The sequence below is a fragment of the Lampetra planeri genome, chromosome 74 (assembly GCF_965212315.1).
Source record: "Lampetra planeri chromosome 74, kcLamPlan1.2.h2, whole genome shotgun sequence".
In the NCBI taxonomy this organism is placed as follows: Eukaryota; Metazoa; Chordata; class Hyperoartia; order Petromyzontiformes; family Petromyzontidae; genus Lampetra; species Lampetra planeri.
The window spans coordinates 3,601,175-3,623,414 of NC_136179.1; the positions used below are offsets into that span (position 1 = coordinate 3,601,175).

Consider the following 22,240-nt stretch of genomic DNA (forward strand, 5'->3'; position numbering starts at 1 on the left):
TCAGAATCAGAATATTCATGGTGGAGGAATCTGATGAGCTATACAACTCCTTTTCACAGGTGTATAGTAGGGGTGGGTCGTAAAGTTACAACAAACAATACAAAATTAGAGAGGAGTGTAAAGGAAAGGAAAGGTAAGCAATTTCATAAATATCAAAGTTAAAATAAAACTTTACCAGGTGAAGCCCTCTGAGCTATTAGTTTATTTTTCAGAATGGACCTGGCTATCACAAATGATAGCTCAACGAATTGGCGTATTATGTGGACATTTATAGCATCCAAAAAATCTAAACGCATGTTTCTAAATGTGGAGGGAAAAACCGGAGGACCCTGAGAAAAAATCCACGCGACCACACCTTCATATGATCTGATGCTACTAATCGCTAAAAGCACTTTCCTCTAGAGCATGTTAGAGGCTACGCGGGGGACCTTTGTACGTTTCTATGTGTGTATCTTCACTGAGGAGGAAAATACAGCCAAACGCGGTTCTGGCTCCCCACTCCTTCTGTGTGCCAAAGTGCCGGCCTTCATACGCGCTGCTCGCTAACAGCACTTTCCCCTGCAGCCTGCTCAAGGCTAGACGGGGAGCCTTGTCTGTATGTGTTAACTGCGAAAATTATTATAGTCCGAGGCGTGTTCACACTGCCATGACTGAGAATAAGAGCTGAGATTCATAAAAAAAAAATTGGTAAAGCACAGTGAACCCTTAACTCTTCTTGGTTCTTTCTGTAAAGTCACGTAGAAGGGAAGTAATAAAATAATAAAAATAAAACATAATAAAATAATTCTCACGACGTTTCGGCCACAACGCAAGCAGCCGTCGTCAGGTGAAGAAACAGGTCAGTCGGGAAGACATAGTCTGAATGACACACTCCAGGCTTGGGGCGTCTATTTAAGCTGGGATGGAGGGGCGAAGAGCGTCTTGTCAAAATAATTTGCATATCAAGAGGAATTTAGCATATTTATGGGAAATGCAGATATGGGATTAGTACTACTTGTGAAATGCGTAGGAGATGGGAAGGAGGTTTAAAGTCATTATGCCCGTGCATTATGCAGGATTAGCAGAATCAAAGGGAGGGGGTAGGGGTAGCATTAATGAAGTGAAGGAATGTTAATAGTATGTAGCTGCAGTAAATAAACCACAACGTAATCAACCTTATACATTGTAATATTACACTATGTATTATTCTACCCACCCTACTGTATATCACACTGCTGTATATTCACTATACAATTACGATACTATATATTACTTTATACAAAGTGTAATGCGAGCAAGGACAGGGTGGGTGCTGCCTCCGCGCCACTCACACGGGCCGGAGTATTGGGGAGAAGGAGCCTGGTCGACAGAGCGTGTGGGAGGAGCCACTGCTCACCTCGGCTCCAATGGGAGTCGGGGTGAGTAGGGGCGGAGACAGGGGCAGTACGGGACGGAGGAGTCAGGGTCACGTGAGAAGGAGGATATAGGGCGATAGCCGTAAGAAATCTGGGAGTTGGAAGAGAGTGGAAATAGGGGAGAGCCACGCTAGGTGGTGGCGGAGGAGTGGCGCCATTTGCCAAGTGGTCGGAGTCATGGCACCGTCGGCCGGCGGTGTACGTGAGGTAGCAGTAGCTAGCGGAGTGTGGGGAGCTAGCGGGGTGTGAGGAGTTAGAGGTGTGCGTGGGGCACACAGAGCAGCGGTGTGGCTGCGGAGTGTGCGGGGCACACGGAGCAACGGTGTGGCTGCGGAGTGTGCGGGGGCACACGGAGCAGCGGTGTGGCTGCGGGGTGTGCGGGCACACGACGCGCGCGCGGGGTGCACGACAGAAGAGACGTGGGTCCGACTGAGGACCCCGCGGGTGCGAGACAAGAACCCAAATTAAGGACAAACGGAGACCTACATCGCCTGCAGAGTCCTTTATTACAATTGTATTAAACATTTCAATTTTATACTATTATTATTATACAATCCGCTATTCACCATACCATTGACCGTTGCGTGAAAGATACTAAGAGGAAGCAACGAAATATGTCAATGGGAGAGTGTTGATAAGGAGGCTTGCAGCGGAGCAAAGAATCCATTCCCTGCGGATAATACACGATATATAGTCAATGCCAGTGAGTGGACTGCGGTCTGAAAGTCACCGTAAACGTGAACACAATCAGTTAAGATCCCAAATGGTTTATTATGTCCTTCCAATGATTGCCGAGCCAGAATCCATCTTCTCGGTTGAAATTGTCTCTGTGTTTGTATATGTGGATCGCCTCATGAACGAATCTCTCGAGGTAGCCAGATGGCTTGCAGAGAACCTCTGTCTTTGAGGCGATCCACATATACACATATACAAACACAGAGACAATTTCAACCGAGAAGATGGATTCTGGCTCAGCAATCATTGGAAGGATGTAATTAACCATTGCGGATCTTAACTTTATACAATGTATAAAGTAATATATAGTATCGTAATTGTATAGTGAATATACAGCAGTGTGATGTACAGTAGGGTGGGTAGAATAATACATAGTGTAATATTACAATGTATAATGTATAGTGTGGTGTATAGTAATACAGTATGTAATTTAATGTTGGGTTTGTCTATGGCAGTATAAAGCAGGGGGTAGACCCGTGTGATGTAAGAGAATAAAGTTTAGCCGGAAGCATATTATAATTTTGCGACGTAGAATTATAATGTTTTACTTACTGTTAGTAGATCAGCTTATTGGAGAGTATATTTACCCCCTCCATTTTATTCTGCTAATCCTGCATAATGCACGGGCATAATGACTTTAAACCCCCTTCCCACCTCCTACGCATTTTACAAGTAGTACTAATCCCATATCTGCATTTAAATATGCTAAATTCCTCTTGATATGCAAATTATTTTGACAAGACGCTCTTCGCCCCTCCATCCCAGCTTAAATAGACGCCCCAAGCCTGGAGTGTGTCATTCAGACTATGTCTTCCCGACAGACCTGTGTCTTCACCCGAGGACGGCTGCTTGCGTTGTGGCCGAAACGTCGTGAGAATTATTTTATCATGTTTTATTTTTATTATTTTATTACTTCCCTTCTACGTGACTTTACCGAAAGAACCAAGAAGATGAATCCCTGCAGTCACGAAAGCTTTACATCGAAATTGAACCCTTAACTTTCGCGGCTGACAGAAAATGGGGTGAATACCAAATCCGTGAATATTAAACCTCTTTAATATTGGTGCATCTGCGCCCTTAGACCCCCTTTAGAATAAATCGTTTGGGCTTTTCCAATTACACCTATTAATGGCAATATCTCCAACACCTGACCCTCACTCCAGAATTAGTATGTTTATAGTATTACATGAGGTGTGTTTTTGTATGTATGTGTATTGTGGACTACAAGACTCTACAACATGAATATTTTACCACTGGAGCTCTGCCTTGATATAAATCCACCCCGCGTTTCCTTTATGCATATTTTCTCTTCAGAAAAATGTTAGTAAGTTGGTACCTTACCTATAATTTTCAGCAGACGTTTCCTTTTAGAGTGGAATGAAATACTTGCAACGATCACATATAAATTGTCATTTTGTTAAACCGTTTTCCTGTTGTGTTTTCATACATTTATAGAAGAATAATGTACTGTTTGCATTCATTGACGAGAAGGAGACTATGGTCGAAAAAATCTTCGAGAAGAACGCATTAATGCATGAAAAGTGCAAAAAAGGTAAGCCCTGTGTGTAAATACTGGCATTAATGGGTGTTGTAAATTGTAATCTGGTAGTAAGAATCCAAAAAATGAGAGTCAAGAAAGTGTACCAAATAGCACTTGCTACAATGCTGATGAATATTCAATACAGAATAACTTTGATATTCATTCCACTATTACTTAGAACCCCTATTATCTGTGAGAGCTGTAGGGTCCACAAACTATTAACAACAGCGGTATATTTCCCATTTGCAATTTAACTTAACTTTTTGACAACGTATGCAGAATGGTGTTAATTTTTTTTGATGAATGAGGAGTCATGTGACAAATTATTCCAATTGTAGTGCCATAAGAGGGGAGGGGCTGCTGGGGGCTCTGGGAGCCTAGGCAGATAAGCCGTCGGCGCCAGGCGCTAGGATCCCAGGCACCCCAGCCAGTTAAGCCCTTTGGCGCCACCAACGGGGGGGGGGGGGGAGCTGTGTGTGCTCTGTGGGATATCTGGGGGGGGGGGGCGCACACAACCCCACCCCTCGTTGGGGACGAGGCATAAAAGGGCAGCTCCCTGGCCGATCGGGGCCAGTTGTAGCTCAAGACCCAAGACCAGCCATCTTAGGACCTGAGGATGGCTGCTTGCGTTGTGGCCGAAACGTCGTGAGAATTGTTTTATTATGTTTAATTTTATTATTACTTCCCTTCTACGTGATTTTACCGAAAGAACCAAGACGATGAATCCCTGCAGTCACGAAAGCTTTAAATCGAAGCTTACCCTTCATTTAATAGTTTAGTGTTACACTGACTTGAAGCTTGTCATTGGTCTGATGTAACATCAAGGTGAAGAATATAAAAAATTGTGCTGGGGCAATAATTCAGCATTGCTTGCCCCCTTAACATCAAAGGAATTTGTGCTGGATCCATTACTGAGAATCATCACTCGCATGTCGTTGTGATACAGGCAAAGAATGGTGATAATGTTGGTGGACATCCATACTTTAAAAGTATCCTCCACAGCGGTTATCAATTTACAGAATCGAAGGCTTTTATGAGGTCAAATTAGGCCATGCTGAGAGATTTATGTTCAACACATTTCTCCAGCAGCTGGTGAGCAGTAAAGGTTGTGCCAGTTGTACCTCTACTCAAACTGAGATTCTAGGGGGAGTTCTTTAAAACGTGGAATGAGTCGGTTCAGGAAAGTTCTTGCAATTGTATTTCCTGTGGTGGAAAGCAAATAAATCCCTCCATTATATCCAGAGTCTCTTTGAAGATTGTCATGCTCATGGCATACCTAAGGTCATCTGGGATTTCTTCATAATTCCAGATCCTCAAGATGACGGCAGGCAGCTGTGATGTGATATCCTTTCCGCCTTTATTGAAAATTGAGTGGGGATTCCATCCACTCCAGATGATATGTTGCTCTTCATCTGCTTAACGGCTTTACACACCTCGTCAAATGATGGAGGAATTCTAAACTCGGGTTGAGAACACGCTCGTCTACAACAGCGTTTAAATTGAGGTTACCAAAATTATCCCTCTAGCAAGCACTAATGGCTTGCCTCTTGTTCATCAGATGTCCCTTATTCTTAGCTCTCAAGGGGGTTCACCCCTGACTGCTCAGACCGTACATAATTGCTCTTGCACCAGAAACAATTGTGCATACCATGGATATTCTTCACCTTGTCTTCCCACTGTCTCTCACTTCATATCACGATTCCTCATTTGGGCCTCTGCTCTAGCTTTGTTGGTAATGCAATTTATTTGGCTTGGACATTGTCATTCTGCCAAGCACAAAGGCCCTGCACTTGTAATTTATTCAACTATTGGATCTCCCTGTCATTCTTATCAAACCTGTCTTGATGTTTTCTGGTAGATAATCCAAGAGTCTCTTCGCAGGTGCTGATGAAGGTGGTCTTGATGGTATCCCACGCAATGTTGACACTCTCCCACTCTTGTTGGTTGGAATTTGCCAGTTTATTTTTTGTAGTACCGTTGAAAGGTTTTTTTGATGGTGTCTTTGAGCCCCTTGACTTTGATCTTAATTTCGCATTGCTTCTGCCATCATTTGGGAGCCAGTTTAATGGACGTAACAAAGTATATGAGTTGGTGATCAGACCATCAGTCGTCAGCTCCTGGAATAGCTTGGGCGATGCCTTGTATGTTTGTACTGCTTGCACTGTGTTGATGCTCGACTTTGCTGTTCAGAAATTTGACTTTGTAGTGATCGTCCCACATGATCTCTGGGACTAGATAACAGGGCAGCGCTACTTACCAAAGACCGCGAAGCGCCTGTCAATTAGGAAGGGTGGAGCAAACACTTCACGCTCTCATTGGTTAAGGCATGGGGAACAAGAGGATTGGCTGGGATGTTCAAAAGAAAAAAGAAACACAAAAGTTCAGTAAATGACGGATGAACGGTTTGGCCAGCAGAGTGGGACGAGGGGCAGAGCCAAGAAGATGTTGAAAGGGAGAGCAGGAGACTGAGTTCGGGGTTTTGCAAGAGAAAGTGAGTGAAAAAGGTGTGGACCCGTGCCACGAAATAAAGGCCTTACCTAGTGGACAAAGAGAGGCCCAGAGTCTTCTTTCAGATGTATAGTTGCTTTTGCATTGTGTTATTCACGTATTTGTTTTCTGAAATCAGGTCCTATCATATAAAATGATTATTGCCAAATTGGATTTACCTGTGCAAAAACAAATCTAATCTAACCTAAGTTATAAGTGCTCAATCTCATCAACATCTTGATTGAACCTGTACTGTAACCCTGATTCCAGAGAGTATAGCTTTTGGACTGGGGCTTTGGGATTTTCATATTTTCGGTCCGTGGAGTGTTCATCTACAACAGTGCATTCTTCCTACTTGGAGTCGTGAATTACACATCTGAGTACTAGACTTGCCTGACTTACAATCATCAAACAGTATGGTATTGCAAAATAATGTAACCATACATTCTCAGGCAATCATATTTGAAACTATCGTGAAAAAATATTCAGTAATATAAAATGAGTGTTTATTGTATACATAGTTTATTGCGTGATATTGCTATTTGGCTGGGATGTTTGCAAGGCAATGCGAATGAGGAAGTTTCGGTCGATACAACTGGCTTTTTTCTATTAGTCCTGTACTCTATAGATAGACCCTCAGACTGACCATGACTTGAGTTTATCTAAAAATGGGCGTCGTTGATGTAGGGAGGAGCTTCCAGCATGCCACGTGTCCCAGTTGAGCCAAAACATGTTTTAGTGGTATTCATACCTTTCTACTACTTTATTATTCATTCTGCTAATGCGTTAATTTATTGTTTTTAATATTTTTCAAAACCTTTCATTCAGAAAATGAAGATTTTAGAAATGAATTAATTCAGCAGAAGCAGAAACATGATGATCAAGAGTCCAAAATCAACAATCTGGAAGGAGAAGTGAAGGTGAGATTAATATTTCTCTGGAAAGGTTGATTTACAATTTTTTGTTATATTTGTACAGTCAAAATGAAGTTCTAATTGTGTATGGTAACACCAATAATGATCAATTGTAATGCGTGTAGAATTTGTATGCTTTCCAACTTAGTCTGAAAGCATTAATGCATTTGCTTTGTCCGAATAATTAAATGGATAATACAATAACTTGTAAAGGCGATCCAATATGACTTACATTACAGTCTAACAGTGTTTTTATTTGGGACTTACCCTGTAGAAATAAGCCACATAGTTCGAAGGGTTTCCCAAAACCTCGAGGTAAAATCAACGCTAAAACTAATTGCTTCGGAATCTGCAACCCTCCTGGTGATATCATCTTATGAAGTCGCATGTCATATCCTGTTTGGCATGATACCAATGTATTACCTAAAACATAACTTTAGTATTGCTAATTAAATACTCATGAAGTTGAGACTCATGTCCATCTCACAGAGGCTATGGGATCGTTTAGCCAGTGCCACATAATTTGAGTACGCAAACTTACAGGATGAGGTCGGGCATATTGCTTGTCTATAGATTGAATCATGTCATTGAGCACAGATCCCTGGGTAATTCATTAATGCACGGTGCAAGGTGTACTGATTTATTCGGCCAAGTCAACATGCATCCTTAAGTTGCTGAGCATATTCCATTGTAGCCACTGCCTTGTGATTTGAGTGTGAGGAAGCTCTATCCACCACTGTTGTTAGGGTGTTGCATGCTGGAAAACGTGGGTTGCGACAGGTGTATATTTAGTACATTGGCTGGTTTGTACATATTCACAATGTTAAGTTGAGTAATTTGCCCAGACATGGTGGTTGTCTGTCATATTACTGTTGGGTAGATAATCAAACCATCCTTTCGGTAGCAGTCACTTGTTAGCAGCTTGTAGCTCTATATTTGATAACAAAATGTTTGTACCTCACTGAAAACGTAGAAACGTGTGTTTGTTTGAGTCTGAGGAAGTCAACGTTGCTTCTCTTAAGTACCATCCCAATATACCCCTGATTTGCCTAGGAAATGCCATCAACGTTGTGTTTACACATCTATATACCTGGGGAGATTTTTACGGAAGGTTTGGCCGTAATAATAACCTTTATTATGGCTGAAAACGTTGCTCTACTGACCAAAATATCAATTATATCAACAACAAAAAACATTTTTTTCTGGCCTGGACTTTTGCAGCTGTTTTAGACTAATTTCAGGGTGCTGATTCCAAATCTGATCTCAGATTTGCTCTATCACATCTCATTTTATGCTATCGGCATACTCCATTTTAATTGATTTTACCCGCAATTAACTCTGTCACTTATGATTGAAAGTTGTTGCGAGTCAGTGACTGCTTTAGTGTTAAAATATGGTGCTGCATTTTTAGGATAGTGTGTTTATAATATAATTTTATGTAGATATCCACATCTATTTAATATTTGTCTTCCGCAGTTTTTATTGAAAATGCAATATTTGATATCTCAAAAACCTGATGTGATAGACAAAAACTGATGCCAGATTTGGAATCAGCACCCCAAAATTACATTAAAACCGTTGGAATACCTTATGCCAGGAAAAGTGTGTTGACCAGTGAATTATTGACCTTTGGTCGCCATGGTTATGATAATTGTCGTTTTCCACATAACAGGGTGGGCCACCAGAAGACTATCATATTCCACCCTATCATATTCATAGTTTATCCCAAGTGACCCTAATGACTCATGATCCTCACAATGTTTTCAGATCTCAGAAGCTCAGCAGCATTGAGCCTGGAAATATCTGTGATGGGTGACAGGGCACAAACAAGTTGTTTTGGGCACCCATATTAATGTCCCCTGCCTTCACTAACAGCCACCGTGTAGCGTAGTGAAGCAAGGTGAACTAACTCCCATAATCTCCATGACTCAGGAAAGCCCTTATCCATTAGTGGAGTGATAATTGGGATGTATATGACCACTATTGGATTTGCCCAATGTTAGATACAACACGTACACTTCGGAGATATAATTGGTATGTAGTGCTTAATTATATTATTGATAATTATATTGTAAATAGATGTCGATTCTTTGGCTGCTATACATTGCCACGTAATCTACGTCGTTGAACGATCATTTGTGGCCCCTTAGAAAAGAGCTAACAGCTCAGTGGGCTTTACCTAGCAAGATAAACTAAATTAGTGTTAGTTCATTGAACATTGATTTTTTTCTATTTAAAAATAGCATTCTGGCATCTCCACTCATTTCAACAGTTTAATGGAAAATTGTGACAAAAATGAGCAATCAGGACGATTACGTTCATATTTAACTCGGTTTATAAACAAAATAACTCAATATGTTTGCATGATAGAAACATTCTATCATAGAAAGAGTATAACGACCGATGGAAATGTATATTAAAGCTGAAAGAAAAGCATGGATATTGTGATTATGAACACGTACTTCAAATAATAATCTGGAAAAAAAATAAATAGTCGAGTTAAAATTGAGACGTACAAATTTAGCAAACTTTATTAGGATGATCATTGGTTCTTTCGGTAAAGTCACGTAGGTAGAAAAAAAATAGATCACGATGTTTCGATCGCAACACAAGCAATCGTCATCAGGTAAAAAAATAGAGCAGGAGAACTGCTGAGGCAGGAAAAATATAGCGAGAGAGATGCTACAACAAGAGGTTATGTAGACCACACGACTACGCCGAGGATAGCAAGTGTTAATGAGAAGATTAGCATGTCAATGTAAGATGGCTCCCGCAACAGCGGCTGTGTTAATGGGAAGATTAGCAGGTCCGTGTAAGAAAACGCCACCTCTTGGGGGAAAAAAGAGAAAAAAATGCGTAGTCGTGTGGTCTATACAACCGCTTGTTGCAGCATCTCTCTCGCTATATTATTCCTGCCTCAGCAGTTCTGCTGTATTTTTCACCCGAGGACGATTGCTTGTGTTGCAATCGAAACGTCGTGATCTATAATTTTTTCTACCTACGTGACTTTACCGAAAGAACCAAAGAGTATGGATTCCTGCAGTCACGAAAGCTTCAAATCAAGATTTAATTAGGATATGCAGAGATCAGCTTATCAGAGATGTCCCTGTCCTGAGCAAATTCAACAGCATGTGGAAGCCGTCTCCGAGTGAGGGACTGCTTCCACGTGGTGTAGCTTTAGAATAATGTCGGATAGAATCAACCCTGTGGCTGGTTTCTCTCACTGTAGACTAAAGAAAGCAGTGCTTTCCCCTAAATGGGGATTTACTGTCAAAGCATTTTACATCTTATGAACATTTCTATTGAAGGAACTCTAACAGTTCTAATTAGATATAGAATTTTAACCCAATGAAATAAGTCACATTAAATACACTGCGGCCTTATAAAAAAATATGCAATAGGTGTCCATTCTGGCAATGGCCTTCATTGCAGAGGCCAATTTAATAAGGTTTAAAGATTTTGTTACATCAATCTAATATTTATAATGCAATTCTAACACTGTATTTTACTCGCACATAGTTGTCTGTATTATCGTTTGCATTGTTAATTGCCCCAAATTACAGATGTGTGGATGGATAAAGATAATGTATACATACTTTAAGACAAATTAGAAAATAAATATAACGGTGATTTGAACTTCAGGTATCTGTGTTCAATACTGTTATTTCAATTAATACAGATTTAATTGCATTATGCTTCATTTTCAGTCACAAAGGGAACGCGCAGAACAACTTCAAACAAACATTCATGCAGTTGAGGTAAGAGACAAAAATAACGATGAACCAAGCACGTTTAAGAAGTTGAATATATTTAACCACACAAAGATGGGTATTGCATGTGATGCTTTTTTCTAAGACAAACTGGCGGTTTTGCATAAGGCTGAGAATAATGGATATCTTTGTATTGTTAACTTTTATTATATTCCGGCCTGCACCATGTTTTCGGTTGTGACGGTTTTACTCACTTACAAATGATCATGATAAAGAAGTTGAAGTCATAAAAATAGTTAATTTGTCTGAAAATGAGCAAGTAAACAAATATGAGAGAACATTTTACAGGTTTCATTGAAAATCTAACATCACCCCTGAAAATGAGCAAGTAAACAAATAAGAGAGAACATTTTACAGGTTTCATTGAAAATCTATCATCAAGATGGTAGCAAAACATCGTACAAACAAGTTCAAAGCTAAAATAGGAAACGATAAAATCTACTTTTTAGAAAGCAATGAGGAAGTAGTGAGTCCTGCATTCCATCCTAAACACACTGAGACTCGGAGTGCACCGGACAGCAGCTGGCAAGGCATTTCAGGTCCTAGGAGCAACGCTTCAGAAGGCTCGGCCACCCAGCGTTGGGTGCAAGTTCCGTAGCTGGGAGAGTCGGCCCTTCTCAGATGATCGCAGACCCCAGTCACATCAGGGACCAACTGGGCCCGCATGTATGTCCAAGACCATGAAGAGATTTGCTTCATATCAAGCTTGCACTGGATATGGAAGTTTGCTGGAAGCCAGTGCAGATCACAGAGAGTGGGAATAATTCAGTAAGAGTCAGACTTATGAACACCCGACTTTCAAATGCCCACACTTACGAACCAGCTTCAGAGGCGTAGCTAGGGGGGGGGGCAGGGGGTACATATGTCCCCGGGCACCAAGGTAAAGGGGCGCCAAATGAGGCTTACAACGTTACATGATAACTTGTTGCGGCGGGTGCGGCAGCCTGAAACTACTGCACAAATCTACACCTCAACCTAAAAGTTTATATATCCCGCCACACACAGCCTACATGTCATGTAATTACATTTTGGTACGCGGAAAATTTGAATGCGGATGAGGATAAAAATGTTGGAAACTTTCTCGCGCTGATCAAACTCATTGCTCAGTATGACCCATTGTTAGCAAAACACGTACAGTACGCAGGAGAAAATCCGGGATCAGTTTCTTATTTGTCACCGGAAATCCAGAATGAATTTATCCACATACTTGCGTCGACTGTAAAGAACCAATTGTTGAGTGATATCAGGAAAAACAAGTACTACGGTATCTTACTTGACTCAACTCCTGATCTAGGACATCGGGAACAGCTTTCTCAGGTCATAAGATTTGTGGATGTGGATTTTCAAACTAAAAAAGTAACTATCAAAGAATCATTTTTAGGTTATATCGAGATACATGCAAAAGATGCAGCAAGCCTAGAAAGAGTCATCGTCGAGAGACTGAAATCTGACAACATACCTCTAGCCGACTGTCGGGCACAATGTTATGACAATGCTGCTGTGATGACTGGGAATATATCTGGTCTTCAACAACGAATATGTGACAAAAATCACAGAGTATTGTTTGTCAACTGTGACAACCACAGCTTAAACTTAGCAGGAGTACACTCAGCTAAATAGGATCCACTTGTCGTTACATTTTTTGAAACAGTTGAAGGTATATATTTGTTTTTTCTCTCGTTCAACAATTCGTTGGGAAGATTTAACAAAAGCTGTGCCCATCACAGTAAAGCGGGAGTCTGAAACACGCTGGAGTGCACGATCAGAAGCTGTTAAAGCTATCTATGAAGGACTGGATGAACTAGTAGGGCTGCTAGACAAATTATCGGAGGACGTAACTATGACGCCCGAAACCAGAAGTGATGCAGAACAGTTACAGGTGTAACTCACTACACAGGCATGCGTATTACATTTTAACTTCATAGTTTTATTAAATTTCTGGAATGTCATTCTTGGAAAAATTGATCGTGTTCAGAAGCGCTTACAGGATCCTACTATGAATTTCAAGAAAGCAGCAACTGATCTTGAATCTTTGGAGCATGAATTTGTCAAGCTTCGTGATGATTTGAGCCAAGTTGCTGTAGAAAACGCCAAAAGAAGATGCACAGCCTGGGGGATCGATGTGGACAGAAGAATTAGGCGACGTCGGAAGATGCCAGGAGAACTGGCAAGAGATGCAGGACTTTCAGCAGAAGAAGAAATTGTGCGCGTTATGAAGAGTGTATTTTATCGACTTCAACAGGAGATGTCAACACGGTTTTTACGACTAAAAGACCTGAACACAAAATTTGGATTTCTGCTGGACGTCAAAACTTTTCTATCCGACACAGATGTCGATGCAATTCGTCGAAATTGCACAGATTTTGGAAATTTCTATGACACCGACATCAATGGCCACGAACTTTTCACAGAAATTGGAGATTGCAAAATGCTGCCCAGTAACCGGAATGAAGTTCTACCAGAAACTCCTTTGGATCTTCTTGGTTTTATTGTGTTTAATGGAGACGACATATTTCCGAATTTGCGAATTTCACTGCAAATTTTATTAACAATAGCAGTTTCAATTGCAAGCTGTAAGCGGTCGTTCAGCAAATTGAAACTTATTTTGTCGTATTTGCGTGCGTCAATGGGACAAGATCGTCTCAGCGATCTTGCTCTTCTTAGCGTTGAAAGAGAAACATTGGAAAAAACTGATTTTGATTACGTGATTGACCAGTTTGCGACAGTGAAATTAAGAAAAATGTATCTTTTGTAGACTATGTCAACCAGTCTACGACAGTGACTGAATGAGCCATGTAATATAATTTCTATAAATTTGCTTCTTTAAATACAATGTTTCATTACAATTTAAATTGTTATTCCTTATTCGATGTAATAGGAAAATGTGATTAAACGGGGGGGGGGGGGGGGGGCGGCGCCAATTTTATAGTTCGTCCCCAGGCGCAAAATATCCTAGCTACGCCTCTGACCAGCTTCCATGAAATATACATTTTATATTAAAAAAAAAATCGGCTCAAAACGCGAACTCGCAGGTGAAAACTGAACCCTGGAACTATTTTGTTCTGCGGAGCAATCCTCCGCGAGATGTCATAAGTCAGCATCGTGCTGGGTGTGTTTGTATACACATGTGCGTGCTCGTGTGTGTGTAGAGCAGTAGTGTAAGGGGGTTAGCGCGCTGCGCTACAAACACTACCACCCGAGTTCGATTCCCATTCACAACAGTAACGATTATCTGAACCGGTCCTGGGCCTCACCCTAGGTTGACTCAGCCTCAAAATGAGTACCTGGTGCGGTGTTCAATAAGCAAAAAGCCCCCCGACTAAAACTCGCCATTTTGTTTTTTCCACTTGGTCCAATGTAAATTAATACAAATCACACTTTATAACAATGGAGGCTGATCGTGGCGCCAAAGCCATGCATCTGCGCTTGCGCAGAAATGCTGACTCATGGTTGCCTCTAGCAACGCAAACAAGCTTGGTTGAGTGGCGACAGAACGGAGGTTCTCCGTGTAAAACATGCAAAACAAATTAAGTGTAGTTACTGCTGCATAACCACACGCCGAGGTAAATCCTGAACAGTGTGATGTCCCCCCCACCCCAGTGTGCAGTTACTACTATATAGTCAGTAGCTACTACTATAGAGTTAGTATATACTGCTAGAGTAAGTAGATACTGCTATAAAGTCAGTGGATACTACGATGGTCAGTAGTTACTACTGTAGTGTTGTGTAGAATCACTCATACGGACACGTTGTAACAGGTCACCTGCTTACACTTTTATTAACCTTTTCTTATACCAGTTGTAAGCACTCCTATCTCTGTCTATACGGTCACTTCTGTTATACAACTTCCCCTATCTACTTTACACCTCGCTAACCTGCCTACGGCAGCTCTTCCTCTCAGCAGCTCCGCAATGACGGTTCCGCACACAGCAGCCCTCACACAGAGGCTTGCAACGCAGCTTCTCACACAGCACCCCCATTCAAACACTGCCCTCAGACCCACTCACTCGTCCGTCCCTGGCGGGGGGGTGGGGGATCAGCCATCACCCGCCTCGTGAGGGTTGAGGTCCGCTCCTAGCTTGAGCGGCAGCGGCGAGACGTCTTCTCTCTCTGGTCCCCAGCAACACGAACTCCCTCTGTCAGGCCAGTAATCACCCTTTAATGCACGTCTCCCTGGAAACACCTCCGATGTCAGCGTGCAACCCCGGGCCGACCTGGTCTGCACCAGCTTCCCTTCCAAATTGGAAAGCTGTCTCGGGTGTGGATCAATCAACTTTAAGGACAGTGCACATTATCAGAGTTATGTTCTTTTGTTTGTATTATGACTGCAGGTATTGCGGTCTATGCAAACATGACTCCTTGTAAAAAAGGTGTCAGTTTTGTTGCCAGATAGAAGGGTAAAGAACCAATTATCATATTTTTACTGGCAAATGAGGTTCCCATAGTGTAGATGCTTGCCCCGAGCTCTCATACTCTGATGGTGCATTGTCTTTGAGTTGTGTGCCTTTTGGCGTCATCTGGTCCAACCCATATGAGACTAGGCTCTAAGGAAAGCTGTCTCGGGTGTGGATCAATCAACTTTAAGGACAGTGCACATTATCAGAGTTATGTTCTTTTGTTTGTATTATGACTGCAGGTATTGCGGTCTATGCAAACATGACTCCTTGTAAAAAAGGTGTCAGTTTTGTTGCCAGATAGAAGGGTAAAGAACCAATTATCATATTTTTACTGGCAAATGAGGTTCCCATAGTGTAGATGCTTGCCCCGAGCTCTCATACTCTGATGGTGCATTGTCTTTGAGTTGTGCGCCTTTTGGCGTCATCTGGTCCAACCCATATGAGACTAGGCTCTAAGGAAAGCTGTCTCGGGTGTGGATCAATCAACTTTAAGGACAGTGCACATTATCAGAGTTATGTTCTTTTGTTTGTATTATGACTGCAGGTATTGCGGTCTATGCAAACATGACTCCTTGTAAAAAAGGTGTCCGTTTTGTTGCCAGATAGAAGGGTAAAGAACCAATTATCAATTGAAAAGTAATTACTTTCACCTTAATTAATCCAGAACACATTTAATTATCTTAATTAAAATGTACTTAATATTTATAATTTAGGATGTCTTCATCAATAACACATGACACAGTTTAAACTTTACCACATTATCTGCCATCACTATGAAGCAGATGTTGTAAGGCTGGATTTGTGGTATGCTAGTGACATTGAGGCATTTTTGTGGAGTTGCATTTCTAGAATTGTAGCGTCCCTAGAACGTAAAGCTCTGGCATTCAACCATTCAGAGGTGGGGTGGATGGCACTTGCAAGGGAGGCTCGAGGAGAGACTCCATCTTATCAGGAGCAAGGCCACCATCTGAAGTGCGTTGCTCCCAGCTCCAACTCTCTACCTGGGGTCAGGGGCTCTAAGGACTGGGGGAAAATCTGGGCGAGAACCATTTGGATTGAAATCGGTGATGACTTGAAGGACGCTAGTACACCCTTGGAGAGCAATGTCGCAGACTTTGATTAAGACTGGGAGGCCCAGTGTCTCGTTTGCAGCACTCTTCTTACCTGGAACTTCATGGCGAATGGAAGTCAAAGTTGTCAACTCTGGGTCACACAGGAACGTCTGACTTTGTTGCACTACCCAACTGCTATGGTTCTTAGAGTACACACCATTGTTATAGCCTAGTAAATAAATTCCTTACAAAATAAAATTTTAAACCAACGGTTTTATTTTAAAGTGCACTAAAAAGTAAAAAAAAACACATTTTCAGCCGTTACCAGCTGATCAGAATATTATTTTACATTTGTAACTAAAAAATAAAACCGTGGGGCGCTCCTTTAATATCGCTACTATCCTAATCGATGACATAATAGCTGAACAAAATTATCAACACGTGGTAGTCAATAGCATAACAAAATACTATAAGATTTCCAATTATATAGCAGGGCTATCTCTATTTGTTCTTACCAATCTCATGACGGTACTTAGTTGGTTGAGATAGCTTTATGTTCTTGGTTCTTTCGGTAAAGTCACGTAGAATGGAAATAATAAAATAATAAAAATAAAACATAATAAAATAATTCTCACGACGTTTCGGCCACAATGCACGCAGCCATCCTCAGGTGAAGAACAGGGCTGTCGGAAAGACAGCGTCCGAATGAACACCACCAAGCTTGGCAGCGTATATTTAAGCAGGGGTTAGAGGAGGAGAGCGCCTTGACAAAGGAATTTACATATCAACAGAGGAATTTTGCCTATTTATGGGAAATGCAAATATGGGATTAGTCACTACTTGTGGAATGCTTAGGAGGTGGGCGGGGGGTTTCAAAGTCATATTATGCCCGTGCATTATGCAGGATTAGCAGCATCAAAGGGAGGGAATAGGGTTAGCATTAATAAAGGGAAGGAATGTTAATAGTATGGAGCTGCAGCAACTAAACCACCACGTAAAAAAACTAAAATATGAACTACATTAGTATCATCAGTTTACTAAATATGCTCTCCAATAAGCTGAGCTGCTAACAGTAAGTCATACATTACAATTCTATGTCGCAAAAAATATAATATGCCTCCAGCTAAACTTTTTTCTCTTACATCACATGGGTCAACCCCGTACTATATAATGCCATAGACAAACCCAACATTAAATTATATACTGCATTACTATACACCACCCTATACCTTAGACTATACATTGTAATATTACACTATGTATTATTCTACCCACCCTACTGTATACCATACTGCTGTATATTCACTATACAATTACGATACTATATATATTACCTTATACATTAAATTAAACATTACACTTTTATACTATTATTATACAATCTGCTATACACTATACCATTGACCGTCGTGTAAAAGGTACTAAGAGGAAGCAACGAAATGTGTCAATGGGAGAGTGGTGGTAGGAGACTTGCAGCGGAGCAAAGAATCCATTCCCTGCGGAGAATAAAAGATATATAGTCAATGCCAGTTGAGTGGACTGCGGTCTGAAAGTCACCGTAAACGTGAACACAATCAGTTAAGATCCGAAATGGTTTATTATGTCCTTCCAATGATTGCTGAGCGAGAATCCATCTTCTCGGTTGAAATTGTCTCTGTGTTTGTATATGTGGATCGCCTCATGAACGAATCTCTCATGGTAGCCAGATGGCTTGCAAAGAACCTCTGAGAAGTCAATGTCATGTGAGACCACTGAATTGTAGCAGTGATCTGCCATGGCTGGGGTGTTTGTCCTACCGTGTATCAGGTCTGCTTTATGTTCACGGATGCGGTCCGATACATGTCGTTTGGTTTCTCCAATGTAATTGCTACCACAGAGGCAACTTAGTTTGTAGACGCCAGGGTACTGTATGTCTGGAACCACATCTTTTACAGACGGGACCAGATCACGGATTTTATGTACTGTGTTGAAACGGACCTGGATCTTGTGTTTAATCAGGATTTTGGAGATCTTTTTTGTGACCCCAGCAATGTAGGGTAAGGTGATGGTTTTGAAAGGCTCCTCAAAAGGATCCTTCTTGATGGTTGGAGTGATGACTTTGCGGATTGTGTAGTCGGAGTAACCATTAGCCTTAAGAGCTTGGCGTACGTGCTTGAGTTCACTGACAATGTGTTCCTGGTCGGAGATGCATTGGGCTCCATGGTGTAGAGTCTTGATGAGGGAATACTTCTGGGATGGATGGTGGTGGGAATCCGGTTTTAGGTAAACATCTGTATGGGTGGCTTTCCTGTAGACAGAGTGGCTCATTGAACCAACAGGTCTCCTTTTAATTAGGACATCCAAAAAGGGTAGCTTGCCATCTTTTTCGACTTCCATGGTGAATCTGATGGCTGGGTGTATGGAAGTGATGTGGTCGAGAAACTGGTCTAGAGCAGGCCGGCCATGTGGCCAGATGACAAAAGTGTCATCTACTTACCTCTTCCATAAGGTCGGGCGTAGAATGGCAGTCTGGATGGCGTCAGTCTCAAATTTCTCCATGAAAACGTTGGCTACAACCGGAGATAGGGGGGAGCCCATTGGAGTGCCCTCAGTTTGTTTGTAGAAAGTTCCATTCCAGGTGAAGTATGTATTGGTTAAGCAGTGTCTCACATTCTTTGACTGAACATGCTGAGAAAATGGTCTACGTACCTGTTTTACGATATTTTGTCTCCGGAGCCCCGATTAACTTCCTGCCTAGCCTGCAATCTGTCCTACTTGTGACCCCAGAGGTTCACTCTCCACTTAATGATGTCTGTATGTTTTGTTTCATTCGCACCATACGTAGCCACCCATGCTAATCGGAGACATTACCATGTCTCACCTGTGCTAATGTCTCTGCATTGGCTTCTATGTCAAACGCGAATTGGCCCTGTGCGGTGCTACCACTACCAAGCTACCTTCCCACTCAAGTTGGCCACTTGTATAGCACCACCACAGCTTGTGGGGCTTCAGCACCAATGATAAACCAGGTGAGCAACTGACATCATGGGGAGCAGCAGAAGGCGAGCAACTGCTCCGTGACACAAAAGACCATGGCACCTTCAAGTCAGCATGCTGGAAAAAACAATTATACGTCTGATCTATGTGTTGTGTCACGGGATCATAATGGTAACTCTATGCCATGAACCAGAACCGTCTTTGACGTATTTCCAAATAGCAAACATAGGCCTGTATTGATCCTTGTCGACCTTCAGATGCCACTGATCCTCTCTGCATCAAAGGCCAAACTGGAACCTGAGAATGGGTTTATGGCTGAATTACTCCAAAGACCTATGGGAATCTGTTGGACAAATCCCTCCATGTGTGGCCAACTACCACCGATAAAATGGCTTCATCAAGGCAGCTGCCAAGCTCAACATTGCTAGAGATTTCAGAAAAGTATTCGCGCCCTGTTGGTCTCGACAAAGCGTTCAACTCTTCTGACAATTTAATGCCGATCGGAAGCAGGAAACTGCACAAGACTTTGTCGAATCACTGAACTTTGCAAGAAGACAAAGGTGGCGCAAAATAGCAGAGTTGCTTGACTTTACACAATCTAGCCACCATAAAGCCTGGTGCCTACTAAGGATGCTGGCAGAACCAGCTATGCCAACCTAAAAACCTCCACAAGTCAGTCCTCGCAACATTGCCTAACAGCTAATCAGCAACTCTCAAGCACCGATCAAGACGTTTACAAATAACTCTACTAGGCTCTTGACACCTGCCAACAAACCTCCACTTTCTGTAGTCCTTTCTCAATGGAGGAAGTAGATGCAGGTATTGTCCAGATTAAAACTAGTAAATCCTCAGGCACGATGGCATTTACCCAGAGTTCATCAATAACTTGGGACCACGAACAAGAAAATCGTGTGAGACACATTCTTAACTGATATCCGTTCCTTACATGTGGTACCAAATGAGTGGAAAGTGGACACATTATATACATTTTTAAACCAGACATAGACATATAGGAGGTCAATAACTACCACCCAACCTCAGCATCTGCTACAATATAATGGAGTGGCCCCTCAGAAACAAGTTCTGAACTGTCCAAAATTGCTGCCACCAGGTGCTAGTTTTGGGGCTAATTTGAAAAGCCAGCTCAAAACAGGAACATCATTCATTGATATTATTTTGTTATTTTGGTAAATTCAAATAGATAGATAAATTATAATGAAAATAAAGTAAATGAAATATCACGACGTTTCGATCGCAACACAAGCGGTCGTCATCAGGAAAGGGGTTAGCCTCTGAAGTCAAACTGTTATACAGGTTTGTAGATGGGCGTAGCCCAAGTTTATCAGCATCATCAGGAGCATGGGTGGGTCAGCAATGCCAATGCAGCAAAGGTCCACCATGAAATCACTGTGTGCCGCTCCACACACCACACTGCTGATGGTGGAGGTTGATTGACAATAAAATACAAGTCAAGTCACGTACCAAAGTGGTTGATGACATGTTTCTAACATTCCTCTCGGTTGAAATTGTGTCTGCGTCAGTATATATGGATGGCTTCATAAACGACTCTTTGTTCATAGCCAGTAGGCTTGCAAAGTACCATCACCTTAGATAAATCAATTTCGCGTGAGCCAGTCGCATTAAAATAATGATCAGCCACGGCAGCAGTATTGGTCCTACCGTATTTCAAGGACGGGAGTCGAGTGGATGCCTGGATGGCGTCCGTCTCAAAAATTTCCATGAAAATATTGGCTACAACCGGAGGAGGGAGAACCCATTGGGGTGCCTTCATGCTCCTGGTGTTGCTGATACACTTGGGCTACGCCCATCTCCAAACCTTTATAAACAGTTTGCTTTTAGAGGCTCACCACTTTTCCTGATGATGACCGCTTGTGTTACCATCGAAACATAGTGATATTTTTATTAACTTTCTTTTATGATTATTTTTTATTATTTCTATGTGACTTTAATGAAAGAACCAAATAATATGAATTCCTGCAGTCACGAAAGTTTTAAGCATTCATTGACCTCTCATCAGCACATCATGCAATATGGCAGTTCTCCTCATGAAGCTTGCGACAGCCGTGCCTTGATGTCCAACTATCAGTCTCATCACCGAAATGCTTAGCGACCGATGATTCACCGTCAACCTTGGTGGGGCTACCAGGAGCTAACATAGATTGAACAATGGTTAATTGGCCCGGCTGCTCCACCAATACATATGTAGTAGGTTCAAATTAGGTGCACACACACGCAGCTTGGAGGCAACACTATTTATTAAACGGTAAGTAACATAACGCTGTACATGAGGTGGTGACCACCTTCCTCAACTCACTAACACTCTGGAACGCGACACAGACTGGACCAGGCAGGCAACGGCCTGCCTGGCCCAGGACGACGACTCGTGATGTCTTCACTTCGGAGTACAGTACCAACAGCCTCGCTCAGCGTTCACACCACGCTTATATCCGGTTTGGCGTGGCTGGCTCCGCCCCGGCGTGGCTGGCTCTCTTCAGGCCATGCCTCCCTTCCCAGGACACGCCTCACTTCCCCCACCTCTGGGAGGGTCCGGATCCCTCCACCACGTGACCCCCCAGGCACCCCCTTTGGGCCCCCAGCCTTCGTACGGGCCGACACAGTAGTGACCTTTCTCTGTCACTACATCACCCCCCCCCCCTGTATAAACACACAGCCGTCCCCGGCTGTAACACAACTGTGAAACATCGAAAAGGTGTGCCTCCGAACCAACAACATCAATAAATGACCGGCGACCGATAAGAAATACAATCACGTAATATATACAGAATCGACGAGGGTAAAAGGGAACCGCATAGAAAACGGGGAATTAACAACAAATATACATGAAAACTGGCTAACCCACTTACGCTCCAGCACAGCCCCCCCCCCCCCCCCCCGTTAGAATCACGCATGCAATGACAGTCACCCGTTAGCACCCCCCCGCCTTTCCGACGTGG

General features: G+C 42.3%; 1 protein-coding gene across 9 annotated transcripts in view; it reads left to right on the forward strand.

Moving 5' to 3' along the window:
- Positions 1-22,240, forward strand: part of LOC144737861 (guanylate-binding protein 1-like) — a 237,702-nt gene that overhangs the window by 126,673 nt on the left and 88,789 nt on the right. For all 9 annotated transcript variants that reach the window (XM_078620735.1, XM_078620731.1, XM_078620733.1 and 6 more), the window contains 3 exons: positions 3,585-3,681; positions 6,985-7,076; positions 10,778-10,828. In XM_078620735.1, the coding sequence (XP_078476861.1) occupies positions 3,585-3,681; positions 6,985-7,076; positions 10,778-10,828 (240 nt within the window). The remainder of the gene's footprint in view (positions 1-3,584; positions 3,682-6,984; positions 7,077-10,777; positions 10,829-22,240) is intronic.